We start from the raw sequence: 23,003 nt of genomic DNA, 5'->3' as shown, positions 1-23,003 counted from the left end.
GGTATTTGCTTTCTCAGTGCTCACCAAAATTCTTCAATTCTTCGCGCAGGTAAATTCACTCTGAAATTTACTAGAGTTAAATCAGATTTGTTATTTGTAAGCATGAACTCAAACTGTATCCCTATTCTTTTCTCTGGTGATCAGCCTGTTTAGATTACTGTCGTTTGCCCCTGCTATGCTACTCTATGAAATATGACTAACACTTCCTGTTCTCAACAGCAGTGAACTGGCACAGTAGCAGTAGGCTGGATAGATGTTTGGTTTTTGCTCGGAAGCTAAGTCAAAGTTTAGCAACGCCTAGAAAATTTGACTTTTATTTAATTTAAGATCAAAATTTAATCACACCTCGCAAAGATTTGGCATTAGGATGGATCTAGATTAGAGATGGTAATTTATCTCGGAACAAAATAGTTATATATAACATTTGGTACTTACAAGTATGTTTATGAGTAGAAAATACTACCAGACAAATAAACGAGTATAGATATAAGTAAGATATATACCCATATCTGTGAAACTCGTATGGATCTATAACAAGTGAATTATTTCTCTAAACACTAACATTTCATATCGTATAAATACCCTAGTCCCCAGCTCTCTGCTATTCAACCCCCTACCCCTTGCCCTAGCTGCTCAACAATCTGCGCATCTGTCTGGCGCCCTACACCGCCCCTCCCTGGCGTGTCGTCACGTGTCAGCCAGCCCGGCCAACCCCATCGCCCCATCACGTCTCCCAACGTTGACCAGACAGGTATGCCTATAGGTGATAGGTTTGTGATTGACGTTTCACTTACAAACGTTTATGGGTATACCAGTATGTGAGTGAAAAAACAGAAAGTATAAATATAGGTGAGTATTATTCGTATCCGTCGTACCAATTGCCATCTTTAATCCGGCTAGAGGTAAATAGCAGCAAAAACCAGTCCAGCTAATAAGAGCAATTAAAGACGAAGAAACGGATTCGGAATTATGTCTTTGGCTCTTGCAATATAAATGAGCATCTGTTGCAACCTTACCTATGACGGTGGCAGTGGTACCGCACGTGATTGAAATCGTCGAACAATGCAATTCGTCTAGAACAGAGGATGGATACACTACAATTTGGTGTTTCGAGTGTCATCAAAATTTTCCTATACCACCTATTTTCATTTCCAAGTGGTGATCAATGTGAAATATTGATTTTTAATAGGATTTATTTTGTCCGTCCCTGAGCTATGAACCCTGACTAAAAGTTGGATTGCAGTATATCCTAATTCTTGGTGTATTGCCGGCCTGTTGTTTTTTCATGTATTTTCAGCAAAAATATGAACCAAAGATTTAACATGAGTTAATGAGCATGAAATTATTATTATTTCTAAAGAAACATGTATCTATAAAACCTATCCTTTTATGCAAAAGCGCATATAAAGTAAGAAAACAGATCATTTTGTCGATTCCTATTTACTCTACTCGTACCACATTTAGAGTTTTTTTCCCTCCAAATCTTTTCTTCGTAGCCAACAGATAGGTAGAATAAAAAAACCATTTAATTAACTATATCTACTGTTGCAGCTGTCAATATACCATAGGTAACTCCAGCAGGATCGGCAAAAGCCACCTCTTCACTATGTCGGCTACTATGTTGACGTTTTGCCAATTCCGTTAAAGCGCTCCTCTATCTGCTGCTATAATGATAAGGGAGGAAAGACATACCTCAAATTTGAGGTACTCTCTTTTTCTATTATTGTTCACATATAATGATATGTGAGTATAGAGAGAAGGAAAGTAATAGAGGTTAAAAACTAAGATAGTCGTTAACAATAGAAAAAATAAAAAATTATAATAATATTATAGAAAATAAAATTTTAAAATATACGTTGAAGATAACCTTATACAAGGGAGCACTTCAAACCTGAGGAAACCAGACACGCCCTAGTAGTACAAGAGGCCCTCCTCTCCTACCTGCCTCCTCCTCCGCATTGCTCCACCGCGCCGCGCTGCACCTGCACTACATTCCCCTCTCCACCGCACTGCCCCAAAATTGTTCCGCGCAAATGGACGAGGCGCCGCTGTGATCCCTCCACCCTCGTCGTCGTCCTCCTGCCGCGTCGGGATGGACGCCGCTGCCGCCGCCCGCCCCCTCCTGCTGCTCGCCGCGCTCTTCCTCGCGGCGGCCGCCACGACGAGCGCCCTCACCGACGACGTGCTCGCGCTGGTGGTCTTCAAGACGGGCATCTCGGACCCGTCGGGCCGCCTCGGCGCGTGGACGGAGGACGACGACCGCCCCTGCTCCTGGCCGGGCGTCGGCTGCGACGCGCGCACTGGCCGCGTCACCTCGCTCTCGCTCCCGGCCGCGTCGCTCTCGGGCCGCCTCCCCCGCGCGCTGCTCCGCCTCGACGCGCTCCTCTCCCTCGCCCTCCCCCGCAACAACCTCTCCGGCCCCGTGCTCCCCAACCTCCTCACCGCCCTCCCGCGCCTCCGCTCCCTCGACCTATCCTCCAACCGCCTCGCCTCCCCCGTTCCTGCGGAGCTCTTCGCCCAATGCCGCTCCGTCCGCGCCATCTCCCTTGCCCAAAACCAGCTCTCGGGTTACATCCCAGCTGCCGTCGCGTCCTGCGCGTCGCTCGTGTCCCTCAACCTCTCGTCCAACAGCCTGGCTGGCCCCATCCCTGACGGGCTCTGGTCGCTGCCTTCTCTCCGATCGTTGGACCTTTCCGGCAACAAGCTCTCCGGGAGTGTGCCTGGCGGCTTCCCTCGGAGTAGCTCGCTGCGGTATGTGGATTTGAGCCGTAACCTCCTCGCCGGGGAGATACCGGCGGATGTCGGCGAGGCGCCGCTACTTAAGTCGCTGGATTTCGGGCACAACTTGTTCACTGGAGGCCTGCCAGAATCGCTCCGGAGGCTGACTGGGCTGCGTTTCCTTGGCGCCGGCGGCAATGCGCTCACGGGGGAGCTGCCGGCGTGGATCGGGGAAATGTGGGCACTAGAGCGGCTTGACTTGTCAGGCAACCGCTTCGACGGCGCCATTCCCTACACCATTGCGAACTGCAAGAACCTGGTGGAGGTCGACCTAAGCCGTAATGCGCTCACCGGCGAGCTCCCCTGGTGGGTGTTCGGCCTGCCGCTGCAGCGCATCTATGTCGCCGGCAACAAGCTATACGGGTGGGTCAAGGTGCCCGATGACGCCGCAATGGCGTTGCGTGTGCTGGACCTGTCGAGGAACACGTTCTCCGGCGGGATCCCGCCGCAGATCACCACCTTTCTTGGTTTGCAGTCTCTGAACCTGTCCTCGAATTCCATATCGGGGCAACTGCCGACCGGCATTGGTGGGATGAGGCTGCTTGAGGTGCTCGACGTGAGTGCCAACCGACTCGACGGCAGCGTGCCACCGGAGATTGGCGGCGCAGTTGCGCTCCGGGACCTGCGGATGGGGAAGAATTCGCTTACCGGGCGCATCCCGGCACAGATTGGGAACTGCAGCTCCCTCGTTGCACTGTAAGTAAATTCTTGTTTTTTTGTTTAATTTTTTACTCAGATTCTGGAATTAAATTTGACGTCATTGGGATTGCTTGTGAGTGAAGTTGACTAGGCCTATTTGTTTTTCCTTTCATGACTGCTTTGATTGCTTTCAGTTTCCTAGGCTGCAGAGGCGTTGTAGAAAGTGATGTAGGACAGTGATGTCTTATTTTCTGTTTGGAACCCCAAGCCGCAAATTATGGGTCTGTGTTTGTCATCTTGTTTTGCTCGCATCCCAGTATCTGGGTCCTCATTTTGTTTTTCTGGATAAATCATACATTCAAAACTGAAGTCAATGTCTACATCAGTAGGATTTGGAACACTAGTTCTCAACTTAGCTAACTGATCAGATTAATCCAAACTCAATGTTGGTACTACTGTGCTTGGTTATGACTGAACATCAGGAATCATTTTGATTGATACAGAGCTGTGCTCTTGCAATGCAGGGATTTGTCGCACAATAACCTCATGGGGTCTATTCCTAGCACCATGGGAAACCTGACCAGTCTCCAGGTGGTCAATCTTTCTCAGAACAAGCTTAATGGGACGCTACCAGTGGAGCTATCTAACCTGCCCAGCCTCCACATCTTTGACGTCTCCCACAACATGCTGTCCGGGGACCTGCCGAAAAGCCGCTTCTTCGACAACATCCCTGAGTCCTTCCTCACCGACAATTCTGGTCTCTGTAGCTCACGGAAGAATGATTCGTGCATTGCAGTTATGCCAAAGCCGATTGTGCTCAACCCCAACTCCTCATCAAACCCCTCGTCGCAGGCACCTAGTGCCCCTAGCAACATGCATCACAAGAAAATCATACTGAGCATCTCCACCCTCATTGCCATTGCGGGTGGGGCTGCCATTGCTATTGGAGTGATCACCATATCTGTGCTCAACCGGCGTGTCCGTGCCCGTGCAGCTGCCCCTCGCTCAGCATCTGCCACTGCATTATCTGATGATTACCTTAGCCAATCCCCGGACAATGATGCTAGCTCCGGGAAGCTTGTCATGTTTGGTAAGGGCAGCCCTGAGTTAAGCGCTGGTGGGCATGCCTTGTTGAATAAAGATTGTGAGCTTGGGCGTGGAGGCTTTGGTGCAGTCTACAAGACAGTGCTCAGAGATGGACAGCCGGTAGCCATCAAGAAGCTTACCGTCTCTAGCTTGGTCAAGTCAAGGGATGATTTCGAGCGACAAGTGAAGTTGCTTAGCAAGGTGCGGCACCACAATGTTGTCGCACTCAGAGGCTTCTACTGGACTTCATCACTGCAGCTCCTGATCTATGATTACCTACCTGGAGGGAATTTGCATAAACACCTGCACGAGTGCACTGAAGATAATTCACTTTCCTGGATGGAGAGGTTCGACATCATCTTGGGTGTTGCCAGGGGCCTGACGTACCTGCACCAGCATGGGATCATCCATTACAATCTCAAGTCAAGCAACGTGCTGCTGGACAGCAATGGCGAGCCCAGGGTCGGCGACTATGGTCTTGCCAAGCTGCTGCCAATGTTAGACCGGTATGTGCTTAGCAGTAAGATCCAGAGTGCGCTTGGGTACATGGCGCCAGAATTCGCATGCAAGACGGTGAAGATCACTGAGAAATGCGATGTCTATGGCTTTGGGGTGCTTGTGCTGGAGGTCTTGACAGGCAGGAGGCCTGCTGAGTACTTGGAAGATGACGTCGTTGTGCTATGTGATTTGGTCAGAAGTGCGCTGGAGGAAGGCCGACTGGAGGACTGCATGGATCCGCAACTATGTGGTGAGTTCCCGATGGATGAAGCCCTGTCGATCATCAAGTTGGGCCTTGTCTGCACTTCGCAGGTGCCATCGAACCGGCCCGACATGGGTAGGGTGATGAACATACTTGAGCTGGTGAGGAGTCCTCAGGATAGTGCCGAGGATGAGCTGGTTTGAGTTCTAATTGTAATATTTGTTCTTATTGGTGTTGAGCTTTTTGTTTCGTTTTCTGAGGTGCATATATGATGCCCAATGGGAAAGAAAAGTGAGGAAGCATAGAGTAGTAATGTTAAGATAAACATCTGCTGAGAGGATAGCTGGACGTGTTTGTTGCTAGAGGATTGATGCGACTATAGATTAGGAAGATTTAGAATATTAAGTGCGATTTAGATTAATTTTTCTTTTTATTTGATTATAATGACGTGCGTCTACCTTTATACAAAGAGGGGAAATTACAATTCTAAATCAATTCTAATTTCTAACTCATGTTTTACCAAATTTATCTATAAGCAATTCTAATTTAATCTGATTATTAACTTATCTTAAATAAATCAATTTGAATTCGAATTGTATCGTATCAAACTTATCTCTAATTTTTTTCAACTAACACGTGCTACCTTAAGGACATAACAGGTGTGGAATGCTTGTACCCTGTTAAAATTTTCGCGCCGGGGGGGGGGGGGGCGGTGGGGTGGGGCTGGATGCAAACCAGGTCTGATGATACCTCGAACAGCTGGATGACACAGTTCTGCTGATAGTGTGACTTTTTTTGACAGATCAAATCGATCAACATTTCTCTAATTTATATGCTCGATTTCTAATTCGCGGTTCGTTTGACAGAATAAACTGCTCAACATTTCTTTAATCCAGAGGGGGCTAATTGTGGTAATCTTTTTTGTATTCGGTGATGAATCAACCAGCAATGTAGTAGAGCAGATCAGAAGCTTTAAAAAACAATGGTGTTCTCATTCAAAGGCTCTTATCCATTGGATATATCCTGTCTTCAGTTCATCGGTTTGGCCTTTTGGTCAAACAATTAATAGTAGTAGATGCGAATAAGCAACAGTTGACTTTGCAAAATACAAGAACAGCACTCCTATTTTTCCCTCTCAAAGACGTGTTCAGAGGGACTCGCTTGAGCAGGGCTGCAGGAGTCCATGGCCATCACTGGCTCATTGGTCATTGCTGCCGCGCCACCAGTCTTCACCGCAGGAATTGAATGACTTTGTTTAAACTTTAAAGACGGGCACCTACCCTCTCGACCATCCTCCTCCCACTCCACCTCCACCTTGTGCAATAATACTAGTAGCAGGCAGAGGCAGGCAGCAACAGCGGTCACCTCATTGCTGCTCGGCGCGGATCTGCTCTGTTCGCCAGGACCCAGGAGTAAACAAGGACAAGGCGCAAAGGCTCCAGACTGCACTCATCAGATACAGTGCTGGTGTGGCTGTGCCTGCCGACTGAATGGGGAGCTGCGGAGATGTCGAGAGTGGCGACTTTTTTGCGATGGCGCGCACTTTCCACCCTGTCACCCGCCATTTTCAAATAGCCAGATAGAACTACGCTACACATGCAAACAATAAACCGAGTGACACATTTTTCAGACCAGAAAACTGGGAAGAGCTATTATCATGCAGTAATTTTTTGAAAGTGCGGCATACCTTTGAAGATTAAAGTATTTTTTGGCAAATGTTCCAAGACAAGCTGCAGACGTTAGCAAGCCTAAAGAAAGGATGTTGAAGGAAAATACGTTGTGCTGTATATGCGGAAAGAAAGAGATCACTTACCATATTTTCTTTAAATGTCACATGTCCAAGTTTATTTGGTGCTGCATTAGAGATGACTTTGGATGGAATGGGTATCCATCCTTGGTGATTGATTTATGAGCGAATTAGCTATCTAGTAAATTAGGTATTTCACAATATCTGGATATGTTTATGTTTGCAGTGTAGCTTGGGCTATTTGGAAGATGCATAACAAATGACGATTGAAAAGATATTTCCAAATAAGTCGGCTAACATTGCATTCTTATGATCTCTTTTCTATAGAAATGGCTGCTGCTGCTAAAAAGGAGCTCGAAGCTTAAAGCTGAGAAAATTATCTCCTGCATGCTAGAGTGGATGAAGAATTTTGCACCTATTACATAGACTCTTGCTGACATCGTTAAGTTGTAAGTTTCTGGTGTCTTCGTATATTTGTCGTGCTACTCTGCCCTTTAGATGGATTTGTGTTTCTGAGCTCATAAAACTGTAGCTAGACTGCCTTTAAGTCGTTGATTTTGTTTTAGTAGTCTGAGCTGGTATTGGTAAGCTGGTAGCCCCAGTAGTTGTTAAAAACTTTTGGTGTCTAATTTATCTTCCAATATAAATCGTGAAAAGTCTCTTCTATCATACAGTAACTCAATTGTCTCTTGCCTAGAACACTTCATTTACCTACTGCCCTTAAAAATTTTAGAGAATTTTTACGGTGCTCCATACTACCTATAGCAAGAGGTAGTATAAATTTAATCCAACCGTCTACGTGATTGGATATTTTTGTAATTATTATATTTTCGTTAAAATTACCCACCATACCATTCAGGGGTATCGCAGTCATTTACCAATTGTATCTATCCTAATGCATACATGCACCTCCACTCGTCAAGCACCTCCACTCCGACCTCCTTCCTGATCTGCTCGTCCATGATCTCACGGTGCCGTCCCGCCAGCACTGCTGTGATGAAGAAGAACGCGAGGCTCCCGTCCTCCTCCTCCTCGTCGTCCAAAGGGTGAACGCCTTCCTCCCGATGAGCAGCTCCAGCACAACCATAGCGAAGCTGTAGTGCTGTACATGTCGCTCTTGCCGGTGAGCTGGCATGTCAGCAGGTACTCTGGGTCCAGCGTCTAGATACCCCAGTGTCCCCTGGACAAGCGTGGCCACCGCCGCCTCGTTTGCCGGCGTAAGCCTCGACGCGCCAAAGTCAGACATCTTGGTCGCGAGGTCGCCATCGGGCAGGATGTTGGTGAACTTGACGTTGCAGTGGAGGACAGGCGGCGAGGCCGACGAGTGTATGTATGCGAGCGCATTCGCCGCGGACTCGGCCGCGATGCGGAGGAGCGCTCCCGGCGGCAGCAACAGCTTGCTCTCACCATCGCCGTCGCCGCCGCCACCGTGGATGTGCCCATGGAGGCTACCGTTGGGGACATACTCGTAGACCAGCATGGGGACCTCGACCTCGAGGCAGCAGCCGAGCAGCTTCACCACGTTCCAGTGGTTGATCTGGGAGAGGATCAGCATCTCCCTCGCGAACTCCCTGATCGGCTTTGCGTCGACCACCCTGGACTTCTTGACGGCCACAGTGGAGCCGTCGGCGAGGACGCCCTTGTAGACGACGTTGTGCCCTCCACAGCCAAGGACTTGAGCCTCCACGAAGCCATCGGTGGCCTTGTTGATCTCCTCCTCAGAGAAGATCTTGAACGCCACGCCGGAGCTGGCCAGGATTCCCAGCTGCTACTGCAGAACCGGTTCTAACAATTCGGGCCAGTCCATACGTTGAATCCATGATTTTACAAGTTATTACTTTCATGCCATTTCTTTTTTTTCCAAAAATATCCTTATACTACTCCTATATACTGCCGATACTACCTCTAAAAATAGGTAGTATTCAAACCGATCTAGATCGTTCGAGCCAAAAAATGAATGGTCCAAATTATTTCGAGACCACCGTAAAATTTCTCAAATTTTATTGCCAGCTGAGCAAAGACCGACATAATGAAATCTACAAACTGAGTGTTTGCCCTAAAAAAATATTGGTGGTGTGAGTGTGATGACAAAGGTTGAAATCAGTAGGGTAGGAGTGTAGTCGAAGCATGCATGTGATGTCGAGTGAATAAGTATACTCACGCTAGCTTTAATCACGGAAAATCGAGTACTCCGATTACGCGGATTCAGAATCATAGTGCAACGGCCTATGGGAAGGTTACACACTGTAGAATAGGGCATTGCGTTTGTGTCACTCAAAAGCAACGTCCACAGGCCATTGATTCGAACGAAATTAAGAAATGCCACATCCTTTTTCCCTCTTCTTTTGAACAGTATATTGTACGAGTTTTTCTTGAAACAAGCTTAATTTAAGTTGGAGGACCGTGGTAGGTAGGGGCAAACATAGTCTAAAAGTTGAGCAGAGCATATCAGTGATCAAACCTTTATAACTTCATGAAAAAAGCGCAATTCTATTGAAAAACAAAAAAAAATTTGAGCAGATCTGTGCCATGTTGGGCGTATGCTGGGTGCTCGCAGGTCTTCCGAAGGAAGAAAGAAATGGATACGAAATTCGGCAAACTCCTTGGGCAAAGCTGTATGCTCGTTCTAGTAAAAAGCGAATTACCCCAGCTAGTCAGCTCCTGAGGCCAGCATTTTGCAGAGCGAATCGCGGTTTGCGCCGTGGGGATCGCCGGGCCAGATTTGTCGCGTTGCTGTTGCGAAGATTCGGAGCGGAAATTGATTAATCTCCCCTAAATCTCACGCACACGCACCAATGTGACTGGAGAAACCTACAAGATAACAATTTAACAAGAGATTTGATGACCAGTACACTAGACTTACGCATGCTTCTCCTACGAAGAAATCTGTAGTACTCCCCGAAATGGTTGTCACAGGTAGTGCGTCTTTCGAGGATGCTGTCCCAACGTCCCGTGCCGTTAACCTACGTGCACCTGCCTTCTTAGTTTTTCCTCGCTTCTGTTTATTTTTCCCGAAATCTGTACTAGAGTAGCATGTGCTGGAGTAGAAGCTCTAGCACTCCCAAGCTACTCCCAAGTCCAAACTGTTTTATGTGCCGCGTGCAAACGAAAAGGCCTGCCTTGCTCGTAGCCACGCCGCCGACGGGCGGAGGGCTGCTCCAGCCGAGTAACCGGCAACGCACTGCACGGTGCTGATGGCCGCTGCATCGGCCCATCCCGAGCAGACTGCTCACGACGTCTGGACTATGGAGAGGACTCGAAGCCAGCTACTCTACCAGTATCCCGTGAAATTCTCGAGCCGGACTTCATTTCCTCATGACTAGCGCGCATGCTTCTTCCGGCCTACCACGGGCATCGATCGCGCGCAGGTGGTGGCGGCGTTGGGCTTTGGGGCTCATTTATTACGGGCGAGGACATGCACCGGTGGGCGCATTTATGGAGCCTGCCGGCGCCCTGACCCTGCGGGCTGGGTCGCTGGCGCGGCCAGGCCCTACCACATGCCCGCGTGTCGCCGTCCCATCTCGACCGGACAGGCGGCCTCACCGGTGGCAGGCAAGGGACTCGAGCCTTTCCGCTGCATGCATGTTCTGAACTTTTGTGATGCGTCGCCGAGCACGCGGCGGTGGACAGTACCAGCGGTAGTACTAGCTCTGAACAGTTTATACGAGTGCACAGCAGCACAGGGCAGATGCGCAGGTGATGGAAGACAGCAGCACAGGGCAGATGCGCAGGTGATGGAAGCTGGCGTTGACGTAACTGTTGAACCGACGGTGTCGCTGCGTCGCCACGTCGACGTTGGAGCCCCGATGGCATCGCGTGCCCTCCGTTTTCGGGGCGAAGCGCGAGGCACCAGTAGTGCACCACCCATGGGGTGACGGGCTTCGTCGTGGCTGGGAAACAGAAGCCCAGTTATCCACCGGATGAATGCTCACTCGATGGTATATAAGCTTATAGAGATATATGTTTGTTTATATTTGAGAGGAAAACTCGTCAATAGCTTAGTGAATGCAGGTTCTATATTTATTTTTCAGACAGATTTACTTATTAACCGTGTTTGCATCTCCGGTTTCGGAGGCAATTAAAGCGTGAACGTGCACGTGCCGCTACCAGCTGCACAAGCTTCACTTCGTCTCCAAAAAAATTGCTGTACAAAACAAAAATACAGGCATGTACGATGTACCATATGCAGCGGAGGTGAGAGTCCTAAGGATTTTAATTTCGTTTTATATTTTTTTCATTTACCGAGAAAAAGAATAAAATTCGCAAAATTTTGTTAAAATGTTACTCAATTTTCGTCATATACTTATTTCCCATATCCTAGTGAAAGAAAAATTTAAAATTAGATATTTTATAAAATTTCGGTGAAATGGTGAAATTTTATCCCCGGTGAGACAGAGGCTGCATGTTTTTTTTGGGATTTCTAATTCGCTCGCACGCCAGCTACAGAAGTAGCAATTTTCAGACATGCCCTCTCACCTTTCCGTTTTTAGAAATTTTTTCCTCCCATAACTTCCCTTTTATATAAAAGTTTTCAGGACAAGTTGTCCAGATAAGTTTTTTACAAGTTAAAAAAAAAGTTTGAGAAGAAGTTAACAAGAAAAGTTTGTTAAAAAAGTTTTAAGGAAAGATTTTTGAAAAAAAAAATCTAAAAATAGAAAATGGCCTCTGAGGGGGGCGGTGTGAGCAAGGGAACACTTGTGAATAAGAATTTCCGCATTTTTTTTGTCTTTTGTGAGACAGGGCTGCACCTAAATATGGCCCAAATTGCTAGAGTTGGCCGAGCCCAAATGAACCTAATCTTCTAAGGAGAAGCCCAAACAGCCGGAAAGCGTTGCTACGGCCCATATTGGCTCAGCAGTAGAAGCCAAGCCCGAGCGGAGGGCCAGCAGCCCACTGGTGACCAGACCCTAAACCATTTCCCCTCCCCTCTTCTCCGGTCTCCACCCTTCACCGTGCTCCAGGGGTGCTAATGGCGGCGGCGGCGGACCTCGCAGGGAGCAAGCGGGCCATGGCCTACGCGCTCTGCAAGCACCTCAACATCGATCCCGTAAGCGCACTGCGGTTCGCTGTTAAAGCTCATGGTTTCGATCTTCGCTGCTTCGAAGCGATAGAGTTCCGGGCTTTTGCTGTGTACCTTAAGCTCTGTAGGCCTGTTGGGATTTCGGGATGCAGATTCGTTGGGATTTAGTCGTGGTTTTGTTACTAAAAGTTCAGTCTGAGTAGTCTCGTTGGTTGAAGTGCAATTTTGGCGTGATTTGGTCCTTAGGGTATGATGATTTCGTGCATTGTATGTAGTTTGGAAGATATTCGCTTGCCTACCATTAATTTTTTCGAGTCGTGGGAGGGTGAATTATGACTAATCGTGTTTGTAATTATTTCATATCGTGGGAGTGTCAATTCTGACTAATCGTGTTGTTGACTAATTGTGCCGCAATTAAAAAAATTTGCTAAGCACACAAAGGTCTTTAGTCGCACAGAGTGCATGTGATACTGAGTTGAACAGCCTAGTTAGCTACAATGTTTTGAGCTACTTTTGCTACATGACTAGAACTTCGTATAGTTTAGTCACACGGTTATGAACCTTGTAATCCCACCAGCGGAGTCTTTATTACTTGCTACATGCTACTATTTCAGCTTTTTTTTTTGTCTTGATGGTAGATGATGATAATGCTTGCTTCGCTCCATCTCTTGAATTGGTACCTGCTCATAGCTTGGTACGGTGCTAACTGGTTAACTTCGTTTTGCATCACTTATCATGTGTATTCTGGATGCTCCTAAACTAACTTGTCTACTCTATAATGCACAACATTTATGACTAGCAATGCTTGTGTTCTTCTTCGATATATTGTACTGTAAGTCAGTAACTGTTATTGCTTCTTGCTTGTACTATGCTTGTTTATTTGAATAAACTTTGCCCAAACTTTAAATGAAAACCTTTATTTGCGTAGGTTGGTTATTTTGGCTTGAAATTGTTACTAATTTATATTCTTGATTTTACAGAACACTGTATCCAATACAAGTATTGAAAAGAGTGATATTGCGAGCCTGTTTTCACATATTGTGAACTCATCCCAGGATGAGGTAATGACTTTTTTTGTCCATTTTTGTACACCAAATCCACTTGCTACTGCTTATGTACCGACACATCTTTCTTTTCTTCATTAATAGGTGATTCAGTGGGTAACATTTTCCGGTGATTTTACTGGGAATGATGGAAAACAGCATACATTGCTTGCTAATCTCAATCAAGATTTGTCCCAGAAGTCTGTACTACTGGGTGATGGTTTTAAACCATCAGTTGCTGATATTGTTGTGTTTGCAACTGTACAAGCTTTCATGGTACATATGATGTAACTTTACTCATTTGTGCAACCGTCATCAGATTTCAAATTTGCCATTTATTTTGCACTCCCTCTATTAATAAATCGATGTCCTTTTAGACAATTTCGTAGCCTCCTGTGGACATAATTTTATAAAAGTTATTTTAATGGCAAGACTACTTTTTTTATTTTCATGCGGTCATTCCATTAACATTTTAACATATTAAATTTGAAAAAGTCTGACTAAGTCTTGAAAACATCTATTCTGTAATTGAGGGAGTATTAGTTTTCTCTCTGATGTTTGAACCATTGTGCCCTATAAGGTAAGGTTGATTGACAGAGTCAAGAGATGGAGATCTTGGTTTAGCAGCGGCTGCCTGGCGGATGATGCAATAGAATTTTGAATCAGCGTTTTGATCTTTGGTTATCCTTCGTAGCAATAATATCTCAGGGCTTGCAACAAAAACTTGGTATATCGACTAGACGACCATGAAAAAAAATGTCTTGGGATGTTTCTATCTCTTGTTTGAGAGATGTTTCTTTCTCTTGTTTGAGAGAGCCTTTGAGTATAAAATATTAATACTCTTATTCTATTGTCCTATTTATAGTGAATTTGTAAGTTTAGTGTTAAACATTACATGTTTTATTGGATACTATTTGCTTCTTTTTTCTTATATCTTATGTTATTAAGAAATATTGTCAAATTTGTTAAATTCATTTTTAACTGTTTTTACTTGTTTCAGAGTCGTATCAGTGACAATGAATTGCAGAAATATCCGCATGCATTGCGGTGGATGGACTATATTCAGGTTTAAGATGAATCTTTCTATTTATGGACTAACTTGCTCCAATCTATTGTCAACATGAAATATATGCTCATTCTATGGAACAAAAGAGTCAAATGTATTTAATTATTCCTTGTCATGGTTCCATTGTTACTCCGAGCTACAGAATTTCTTCTCGACTAGAGTTGAAAACATGGCCTGCATTTTTCTTCCTGCTTTCCCGGACCCTCTGGTGGTATCCTTGGACAGTTGACTAACCTAGAATATAAAATTATCATTTCAGAGATGCCATCCTCTCAGTTATGGAGTTTGTCCCACCGATATTTAGGATCAAAATCAGCCATGTTTGTAAAACATCAGCTTTATCTGATATCCAGAGCTGATTCATCTCACTTTGACAGAGCTAGTTGTTGTACCTTTCGGAATCAACTAGTGCTTACGTTATTAAGTACACAAGTGCTGTGTTGGCATGTTATTCTAGTATCTTCACAATGTCTTACAAAAGTAACTATTTATTGCCTTAAGAGCTTCATAGCATACTTCTATAACGTATCAGTAACTTTATGATGATGGAAACCTCTTGTTTTGTTTTACAAAAAAGGCCATCTGTATTAAGAGGATGCTAGTTCCTTTATACCATCTTTCTTCTCTGGTAACGCTCATTGATAGCATCTCATGTTAATCTATACTATTTGATGCAGAACATTGTTGATTTTGGTACAACTTTGCAAAAGATAAATGTGACCAAGTCCGTCTTCGATCCAACTTCTGTAAGTATTTTTTCTCGGGGTGCCCTGGAAATCTCTTATGTTCTTGATTCGAAATTCCTTACTGTACAAGTTTCAAATTCAGTAGGAAATTATGAAAAGTTAACCCTATGCTGCTGCTGTTTATAGTTTTAGGATTCATGTATGTGTTTGGTATGATAAATTCTGTACGTGTTCATTTGCTTAATTTTATGATCTGACTGTACAAAACCACTTCTATGCTACTAAATGCGCTGGTAAAAAGTTATCTGCATAGAAATGCTAAGATGATGATCTAACATTTCCTTTTTCAGTCATCTTAACGTTCTTTGAAAAAAATGTGTTGAGATCACCAAAGTACTTATACCATTTCCTTTTTTCTATTTAACAGCATCCAAAGAAAGCTGATAAAGGAGATGGTGATCCAAGTTTGAAGAAAGCTGTTGCAGGACAGAAGATTGCTGGCAAATTAAATGGAAGTGCTGACTCCAAAAAAGCTGCAGGGGAGGTAGTTTATTCTGTAATTATTCAAATTCTCGTTAGTTTTGGCGAGAGGCACGGGTGGAGGTCAGAGGCGATGGGCTCTGGCGCAAGGGCTTGGAGTGCGGAGGGGTTTCCGAGGGCTCTTTGTCCTCCGATTTATAGGATAGACTTGGTCCCATCGCCTCGGGTTTTGAGGGGTCGGATGGGGAACCGAAATTCCCTCGAAGTCTAGCGGCAATCAAGGTTTCTCTCTCCCACGATTCTCTTCCTTGCGTACGCCCTCCTTTTTTTTTTCTCTCTCCCGCGATCTCTCTCGATGGACGTTTAACCTCCCCTCGGGATGCGGTTTTCTAAACCTGTCACGACAGTGGACCGTGTCGCCGATCACTCATTTGGCAAAGATTGGGTTCACCCGGGTCTTAAGTAGTACGACCGATCCTAACCACGCCCGTATGAGGATCGGCTCAGATCACAGTATCCACGATGGAGCTTGGGGGCTATTATCGATGTAAAGAATATGGGATCCCGCCGCCAAGATGGCCCACAACTATCAGTTTTTACAGGACCAGTTTTCTTTCTCTAATCCAGGCTTACCGCGTGACCACTTGGCACCGCGCGACCATGGCCCTGACCTTCGCTGGAATTCCCGCGACCATCATCTACCAGTTGCGGGACAGTTACTCATCTAACCGGTCGACTCTCATTTAATACCGCTACTCATGCCGTTTTCCTTCCCCAGACGCTCCACTTAGGCTGAGGCGACTGAGGCCGGCACAGAGCTTTCGTGTCAATGTTGCGGGATGGACTCGTAGACGCAACAGAGAGCGTGGCAGGCCACGTGGGAAACCGGCGATGGGACAGGGCAGGCTGGGCGACTTAGGAGCAACAACCAGGGTTGCGGCCGACGGATGGGACGGGTATCGCAGTGCTCCAGGGCAGGCATAACACATGCGTATCCTGTAATGATAGCCTATGTTGACCATTTAGGCAAGCATGAGCCTTTTGTTGGGCCCACATGTAAGACTTCTATCCCTTTGGAATATAAAGGGAGGGGAGTTCGGTTTGGAGGGGGAGAGAGATCTTTGTAACACAAAATCAGACTTCATGAGAGGAAGACACAAGATGTAGGACTATTACCCCACGGAGGGCTTGAATCTGCATAATCTCTCATGTTCTTAAGTAGCATACACACCCAGAACGCAGATCACGCACCCATCGCTTGGTACAACCTTTAATCATTGTCAGGAATTAACCCCCGACAGACACGTTTAATCATTTACAGTTTTTTGGGATAGCAATGCTGATTTCATTTTTTAGCACCATTTATTCAGACTACTTTCCTGTAGAAGTTATCCTTTTTTAATTAAGTTGTTGATTGCCTTTCTTGTTTTGACACTAGATTAAGGCTCCTGAAGATAAAGAGAATCCTAATGCCACAAAAAACGAAAAACCCTCTGGCGAGAAAAAGAAAGTACAATTGAAGTCTGCAGGAAAAAGTACAGAGAAAGCTCCACAGAAAACTGCAGAGATGGATTCAGAGTGCGATATCAGTATCCTCAATATACAGGTTGGCCTTATCCGAAAAGCATGGAAGCACCCATCTGCTGACAGGTGTTGTATTTTTGGACTTATGCAATATTTCGAGTTTTTCTCAATTGTTCTGTTTAGTCTTCAATTTAACATTCTGTTGCAGCCTTTTGGTGGAGGAGATAGATTTGGGAGATGGCAATGTGCGTCAAGTTGTTAGTGGTCTTGCTAAATACTGCAGCCTGGATGAACTTGTTGTGAGTAGTTAGCAGCACGAAGGAACTGGAATTACTCTCAACCATTTTGCTCTCTCTGAGGTTGCTGTGTTTTTTTTATAAACACCTGCCATTTCCTTTTCAGAATCGGCACGTCGTCTTGATCACAAATGTGAAGCCTGGGAAGCTGCGGGATGTCATGTCTTCTGGATTGGTATGGTCTGTCTGTTGTAGTTGCGTTTGTGTAGCTCAGCAAAACATCTTGAAACGTGGCTGTTGGTTAATTGGTTTATCAGCTTTTCCCAAAATACTACCATGGAGGAATACAAGCTTCAAGCTTGTCTTGCTGTCTGCTGTACACAGCCAGGCCCTATGTGTGTTACTGAACTTAAATACTAATATAGCATAAGAAAATAACAAACAACAACAAAGCCTTTGTTCTAAGCAAGTTGGAGTAGGCTAGGGATAAAACCCACAAGATCTAACTAAAAAGACAATGAGAAAACAATCATAATAAATATATTAGTAATAGTAAAAAAGTAAAAGTAATAACGGTACAAAGATATTGATGCATAAATTATGGTTCCAGCACGTGGATTGTTCACTTCTATGCGCTTTTATCCGCGGATAGTTCTTTCTGGATATTTTGTTCTTTCAAGTCTCTTTTTACAAACTCTTCTCATGTTAGGTTTGGTTGATCTCTGTCTCTCTTTTTACAAACACTATTTTGCAATGCGAATAGTGGGACATTTTGTAATTTCGTTGCGTTGAGTAATGAAATTCGGGGAGGACCCGTTCTTGAAAAAAAATATCAGCGCACTTTAGTATCCTGCTATGCACGGGTGACTCTGGAAGCCTCTGTTAGATATGTTAAAACTATCTCAATTGATGTTGGACAAACCTTTTTTTAAGAAAATAACAAACTACTTTATAAATTTTTATTCTGATGTGAAGCTCTCAGCCTGTAGTTTATGCTAACTTTAATCTTGTTGCATGAGTTTTTTAGCGAGTTAGTCAGGTCAGCGTGCACATCGTGAGGATGTGCACGTGAGTTAGAGGATGCATGCATGCTAGTGTTGCATGCAGACGGTTAATGCATTAGCGCATGCAGGTGTCCGTGGAGTTGTGCAAGTAGTGGAGCTGTGCATGTAACGCGTGAGTGCAGAGAACTAGTCCTTGCTCCTGTGTATAAATGTAGTAGTGCTTAGAGAGTGAAAGTGAGGGCTTGGGGTTGCCATGAGAGGAGAAAAATGTAGTCTGTTGTGTATATTTGTGTGTTCCTCCGGTGTTCTTTCTCCTCCCTGGAGAACTCTTGAGTGCGTGTGTGTGAAATAAAAATAAGAGAGATAGTGAGAAGGAAATCAGTGATTGATCGATTTCCAACAGTTTAAGTTTCTGAAGTGGGACACTTAGTCATTTACTCTTGTGTTCTATCGAAGCACAATAGCATGCTTTTTTTTGTCAGCAAAGTAGTACCAACGAACTTTGTAAAATTTCCCAACTCCCGATCCAAACTGTAAGTGCCTTTTTGTTGTTGGGAGGTTTTCATTTCGAGATGTGTTTTTTGTATTAATCATATGGCCAGGTCCTGTGCGCTTCGACTCAAGATCATACGGTTGTGGAGCCTTTGATTCCTCCAGAAGGAGCAAAGGTTGGAGAACATATTTCATTTGCTGGGTAAGAATTGTCTTATAGACACGATATCTTCTATTCAAAGACTTGCTTGTTCAGTTCTATATAGCATTTATTCTTTGTAATTGTCCCAATTTGTACTCATGAACATGTATGCCAAGTTGTACAAGCTGAGTTTCTCATAAGAATAGTATAGAACTTAGAAATGTAATCCGAATGAACTCATGTAACAGGTTTCCTATTGCCATTTTAGGGAAAAATTAATTTAGCTTGATCAGCATTTTTGGTTCAGACACATAGTGTTTTGTAGCATAAGGAATTTGCGTGGTTGTGGCCACTTTTGAAATTAAAGAGCATAGTTTAATACTTTTGTCAGTTTTTGCTAGGTTGTTCCGTTGTTCCTCTAGAGTTATGATTTGTATTGGGCCTGCATCTTTAACAAAGATATTGTTTACCAATTCTCTATCTTTCACTTGTTTTTGATTAAATTATCCTTCACATGTAGGATTGACGGGAAGCCGGAAGATGTTCTAAATCCAAAGAAAAAGCAGCTAGACAAGATTACACCGGTACACATTTACCAGTGGCTTCTTTCGTATGATGTTTTATCACTTCTCATAGGATGTTCTATTTTTTTTTCCCGTTTATCGAACATTCAAAGATTCGGTGGCCTTCCAGCATGGTTGTGAGGAAAGAGAAAAAATGGATGAATCAAGATACTTAGAAACCTAAAATAAATTGATTCAAAAAACTTAATAAGATAAACATATATCAATTTATATCTAAATATGCTAGGTTTATCTAGTGTGTCTACTCTACCGCTCAAAACGATTGCAATCTACTTTAGTAAGGTAAATTGGCATAACAGATTTTTATCCCGTGATATTGATAGCATGAATGTTACCTTTAATCTACGTTGGAGCTTTATAAAGGATATACTTCTGATCATCAAGTCTTTTTCGGTCACGGTTCTTGAGCTACTAAGTCACCAAGATAAGATCTCAAGCACGATAAGCCATTAAGACAAGGTTTCACAATTAGTCTCTCTTCCGATCACTTGTCGCTGTGATCACTTCGGAGCTTAAGCTACCAAGACAATAGTCTTCACATCCTCGTACACGTGTTTTGTCGTCACTCCATACTAAGTCGGAGGGTCAACAAGCTTGAGCCACTAAGGTCTAATATACCGACGAGTCACCAAGATTTCAAGACGTTAACGTACCACTCGATACAAGCTAGAATCACTCATTGATCCTTTCAAGCTGCAGCACCTAGCTACAACTCACTCTAGACCTATAAGCACTAAACACTCTTTAATCTTATGTTTAATTGATATAGATGATCACTTTGAGCACTTTGGTGGTTTGGATGTGTTCTCAAGTGTGTATGAGCTTCCATTAGACTCTAGCAGCGTGTCACACCTTCAAATGATTGAGTGAAGGGGTATTTATAGCCTTAAACCCGTCAACTAGCTGTTTTCCCAATGACTCAGAAAAGTTGTTAACACCGGATGATCCAGTGAGAGCAGTAGTATTAACACCGGATCATTCGGTGATTACAAACTCAGAAACTAGCCGTTAGACTTTCATTCAAAGTCTCTATGAACACCGGACACTTCAATGTGCCTTCAAATCCATCACTAGACCTTTCGATGAGTTATCTTAAGTCATCTTAGTCTTTGCAGCTTCTGCATTCATTCGGTGTTCATTTCATTCACATCGGACCATTCGATGAGTTAAACCTTCTCTTCTTTTTCTTGAAAATGCTGTGGTGCAACTATCTCTATGATCACCTGACTATTCGGTGAGTTGATCTTCATTCTTCAGCACTTGCAGTCATCTCTGCAAGAAATACTCCGGTGCTATACTTCGGTGTGCACAAACTAAGTACCGGATCTTTCGGTGGGTTGATCTTCAGTCTTCTGCACTCGCATTCTTCTCTGCAAGAAATGCTCCGGTGTTACCCTATGCAGATCACCGGACTATTCGGTGAGGTCATTAGATTTCTCCCCTTTTGTCAGAAATACTTCGGTGAGTTCAACACATAGAGCACCAGACTATTCGGTGAGGTTATCAATCTCTATACATAATGCTCCGTGAGTGCAAACTCTTCCGCACTGAACCTTCCAGTGAGGTCAATTCTCTTAGGATTTCTCTAATTCAATCAAATTTTGTCCCGGTTACGGTGTCTTTTGATATATTGTATCCATGAGATCTACTAGCATATATTTTTAACAAATATGTTAGTCTTAATGATTATGTTATCATTAATCACTAAAATCATAATTATGGTCTAGTAGTACCATTTTTGCTACAATGGTTTAGATAAATTCGATCAATTTTGTCATCTATCGTCAAACTTACCCTTAACATACTCAGTCATCATATACAGACAATTAAAATACCATGTTTTTTATTCTTTTCTGAATGATGTTTTATATTTATTCGTGTAGTGTGAACTTACCACTAACTTCATTGTATTATGCATCCAGCATCTTCGTACTGACGAGAATGGAATTGCAACGTTCAAAGGGATACCCTTTACTACATCAGCTGGTTCATGTAGATCTTCAATTCCCAATGCGAACATAAAGTGAGCAGCTCATTAGGACACGCTGATTACACATTGATGTGCTAAGACACACGTGAGGTGGCTGTACCATTTCCCCTTACATCCCATACTAAGTGTTGCTAAATTTCATCAGAGTTCTAATATCTGTATGCGCAGATTTTCATGGTTTATGTATACAGTCACACAAAGATCAAATATCCTTTGTGAGCGCAGTTCTGTGTTGGGCAAGAGAGCTGGGACGACTAATTTTCTAACCAGTCGTTTTAGTTGACCAATGTTACCGTAATTGGCATATGGAGAGTAAATTGCAGTTGACCCATTTATGGTCATGTTTAGCACAGTTGAAACTTATAAGCATTTGTTAAAAAATGGTTTTTTTTAAAGCTGCTTATGGTTTACGAGAAAATTTTAAATTCTCAGTATATTGGTTTTTCAAAAAAGTCGCTCTTAATCAACGTAGTTCATTTTATTAAAAGTTAGCTTTTTAGTTGTTTAAAGGTTAGTAATAAATCAGTCTGTATGTTTCAATTATAGCTTCTGAGAAGCAGAAGTTATTAATAAGCTATGCTAAACAAGTCTATATATATCATTAATGTATAATTAGAACCAATACCTTGCTTGGTTGGAGAGTTAGCATGAGACCAGAGCATTGATTTCTCATAAGCTAGTAATAAACTGTGTTAAACAGGGTTATATATATCATTACTGTATAATTAGAATCAATGCCTTGCTTGGCTAGAGTTAGCATGAGACCAGAGGATTGATGTCTTTCTTGTGGAGCTCCTTTTGCATCTCCTGCGTATGTCTCACCGTGACAGTTTGCCAGAAGCAACGCATGTTTGGAATCTGTTCCTTTGCTGCACGGGCACGGTTGTGGCACATCGACGTTGGGCACGGTTATGGCACATCGACGCTACCCCGAGATGTTACACATCATGATGCTTCTGGAAAATTTTAGGTCTCTTTTGTGAAAAGCCACCATCTGCTTTTCTTGAACCCAAAGGAACTAATAATCTCTTTGACTTTTAGCTTTTGACCCCAACCTTCATTAAAAGGTTTGGCCCTGACTCAAGATCTATTCCAGAGGGTTGGAACAACACCACCATTGTTCTCATACCCAAAGTGAAGAGTCCGGACATGGTAACTCACTTTAGGTCCATAAGTTTGTGCAATGTGGTGTATAAAATCATCTAAAAAATTCTCGCAAATCGTTTGAAGCTATTATTACCGGAGATAATCTCTCCCACTCAGAGTGCTTTTGTTCCACGGAGACTGATCACAGATAATATTTTGGTTGCCTATGAGAGCTATCATACTATAAAGAAGAAGACTCAAGGGAAATTTGGCCTTTGCGCAATCAAGCTTGATATGCACAAAGCTTATGATCGAGTGGAATGAAATTTTCTTGAAAATGTTATGATGAAGCTAGGCTTTGAGAGGAGATGGGTTGATCTCATCGTGCCGACGAGAGGGCTGCGCCAGGGGGACCCCATGTCGCCCTACCTCTTCCTGCTTTGTGTTGAAGGGTTGACAGCTTTGCTCAAGCATGCAGAGGATAAGGAGATATTGAAGGAGCGAAGGTCTGTAGATCAGCCCCAGCAGTTTCTCACTTATTGTTCGCAGACGATTCTTTAATCTTGATGAAAGCAGATGTGCACAATGCGTTTGCTTTGCGGCACCTTCTTGATTTGTACTATGACTCATCCAGGCAGTTGGTGAGCGTCGATAAATCTTCTATCTTTTTTAGCCCATGCACGACGGTGGAGGCAAGAGA

The 23,003-nt window shown here is 43.9% G+C and overlaps 2 protein-coding genes and 1 pseudogene across 2 annotated transcripts; 2 read left to right on the top strand and 1 right to left on the bottom strand.

The window, feature by feature from the left end:
• Positions 1-1,813: 1,813 nt before the first annotated feature.
• On the top strand, positions 1,814-5,672 carry LOC133909025 (probable LRR receptor-like serine/threonine-protein kinase IRK). Its single transcript, XM_062351294.1, has 2 exons — positions 1,814-3,474; positions 3,942-5,672. The coding sequence occupies exons 1-2, from the start codon at positions 2,093-2,095 to the stop codon at positions 5,404-5,406; spliced, it is 2,847 nt and encodes a 948-aa protein (XP_062207278.1). The 5' UTR covers positions 1,814-2,092; the 3' UTR covers positions 5,407-5,672.
• A 2,165-nt stretch (positions 5,673-7,837) lies between these two features.
• Positions 7,838-8,757, bottom strand: LOC133907484 (putative wall-associated receptor kinase-like 16; annotated as a pseudogene).
• Positions 8,758-11,839: 3,082 nt separating this feature from the next.
• On the top strand, positions 11,840-21,441 carry LOC133909024 (methionine--tRNA ligase, cytoplasmic-like). Its single transcript, XM_062351293.1, has 12 exons — positions 11,840-11,997; positions 12,951-13,031; positions 13,119-13,289; positions 14,014-14,079; positions 14,757-14,825; positions 15,193-15,309; positions 16,684-16,895; positions 16,978-17,068; positions 17,172-17,240; positions 18,612-18,703; positions 19,164-19,227; positions 21,150-21,441. The coding sequence occupies exons 1-12, from the start codon at positions 11,920-11,922 to the stop codon at positions 21,252-21,254; spliced, it is 1,215 nt and encodes a 404-aa protein (XP_062207277.1). The 5' UTR covers positions 11,840-11,919; the 3' UTR covers positions 21,255-21,441.
• The last annotated feature ends 1,562 nt before the right edge of the window (positions 21,442-23,003 follow it).

This window comes from Phragmites australis, chromosome 2 (assembly GCF_958298935.1).
Source record: "Phragmites australis chromosome 2, lpPhrAust1.1, whole genome shotgun sequence".
Classification (NCBI taxonomy): Eukaryota; Viridiplantae; Streptophyta; class Magnoliopsida; order Poales; family Poaceae; genus Phragmites; species Phragmites australis.
Note: the sequence above shows the minus strand (reverse complement) of the source record. Positions and strands in the feature narration are given on the sequence as shown.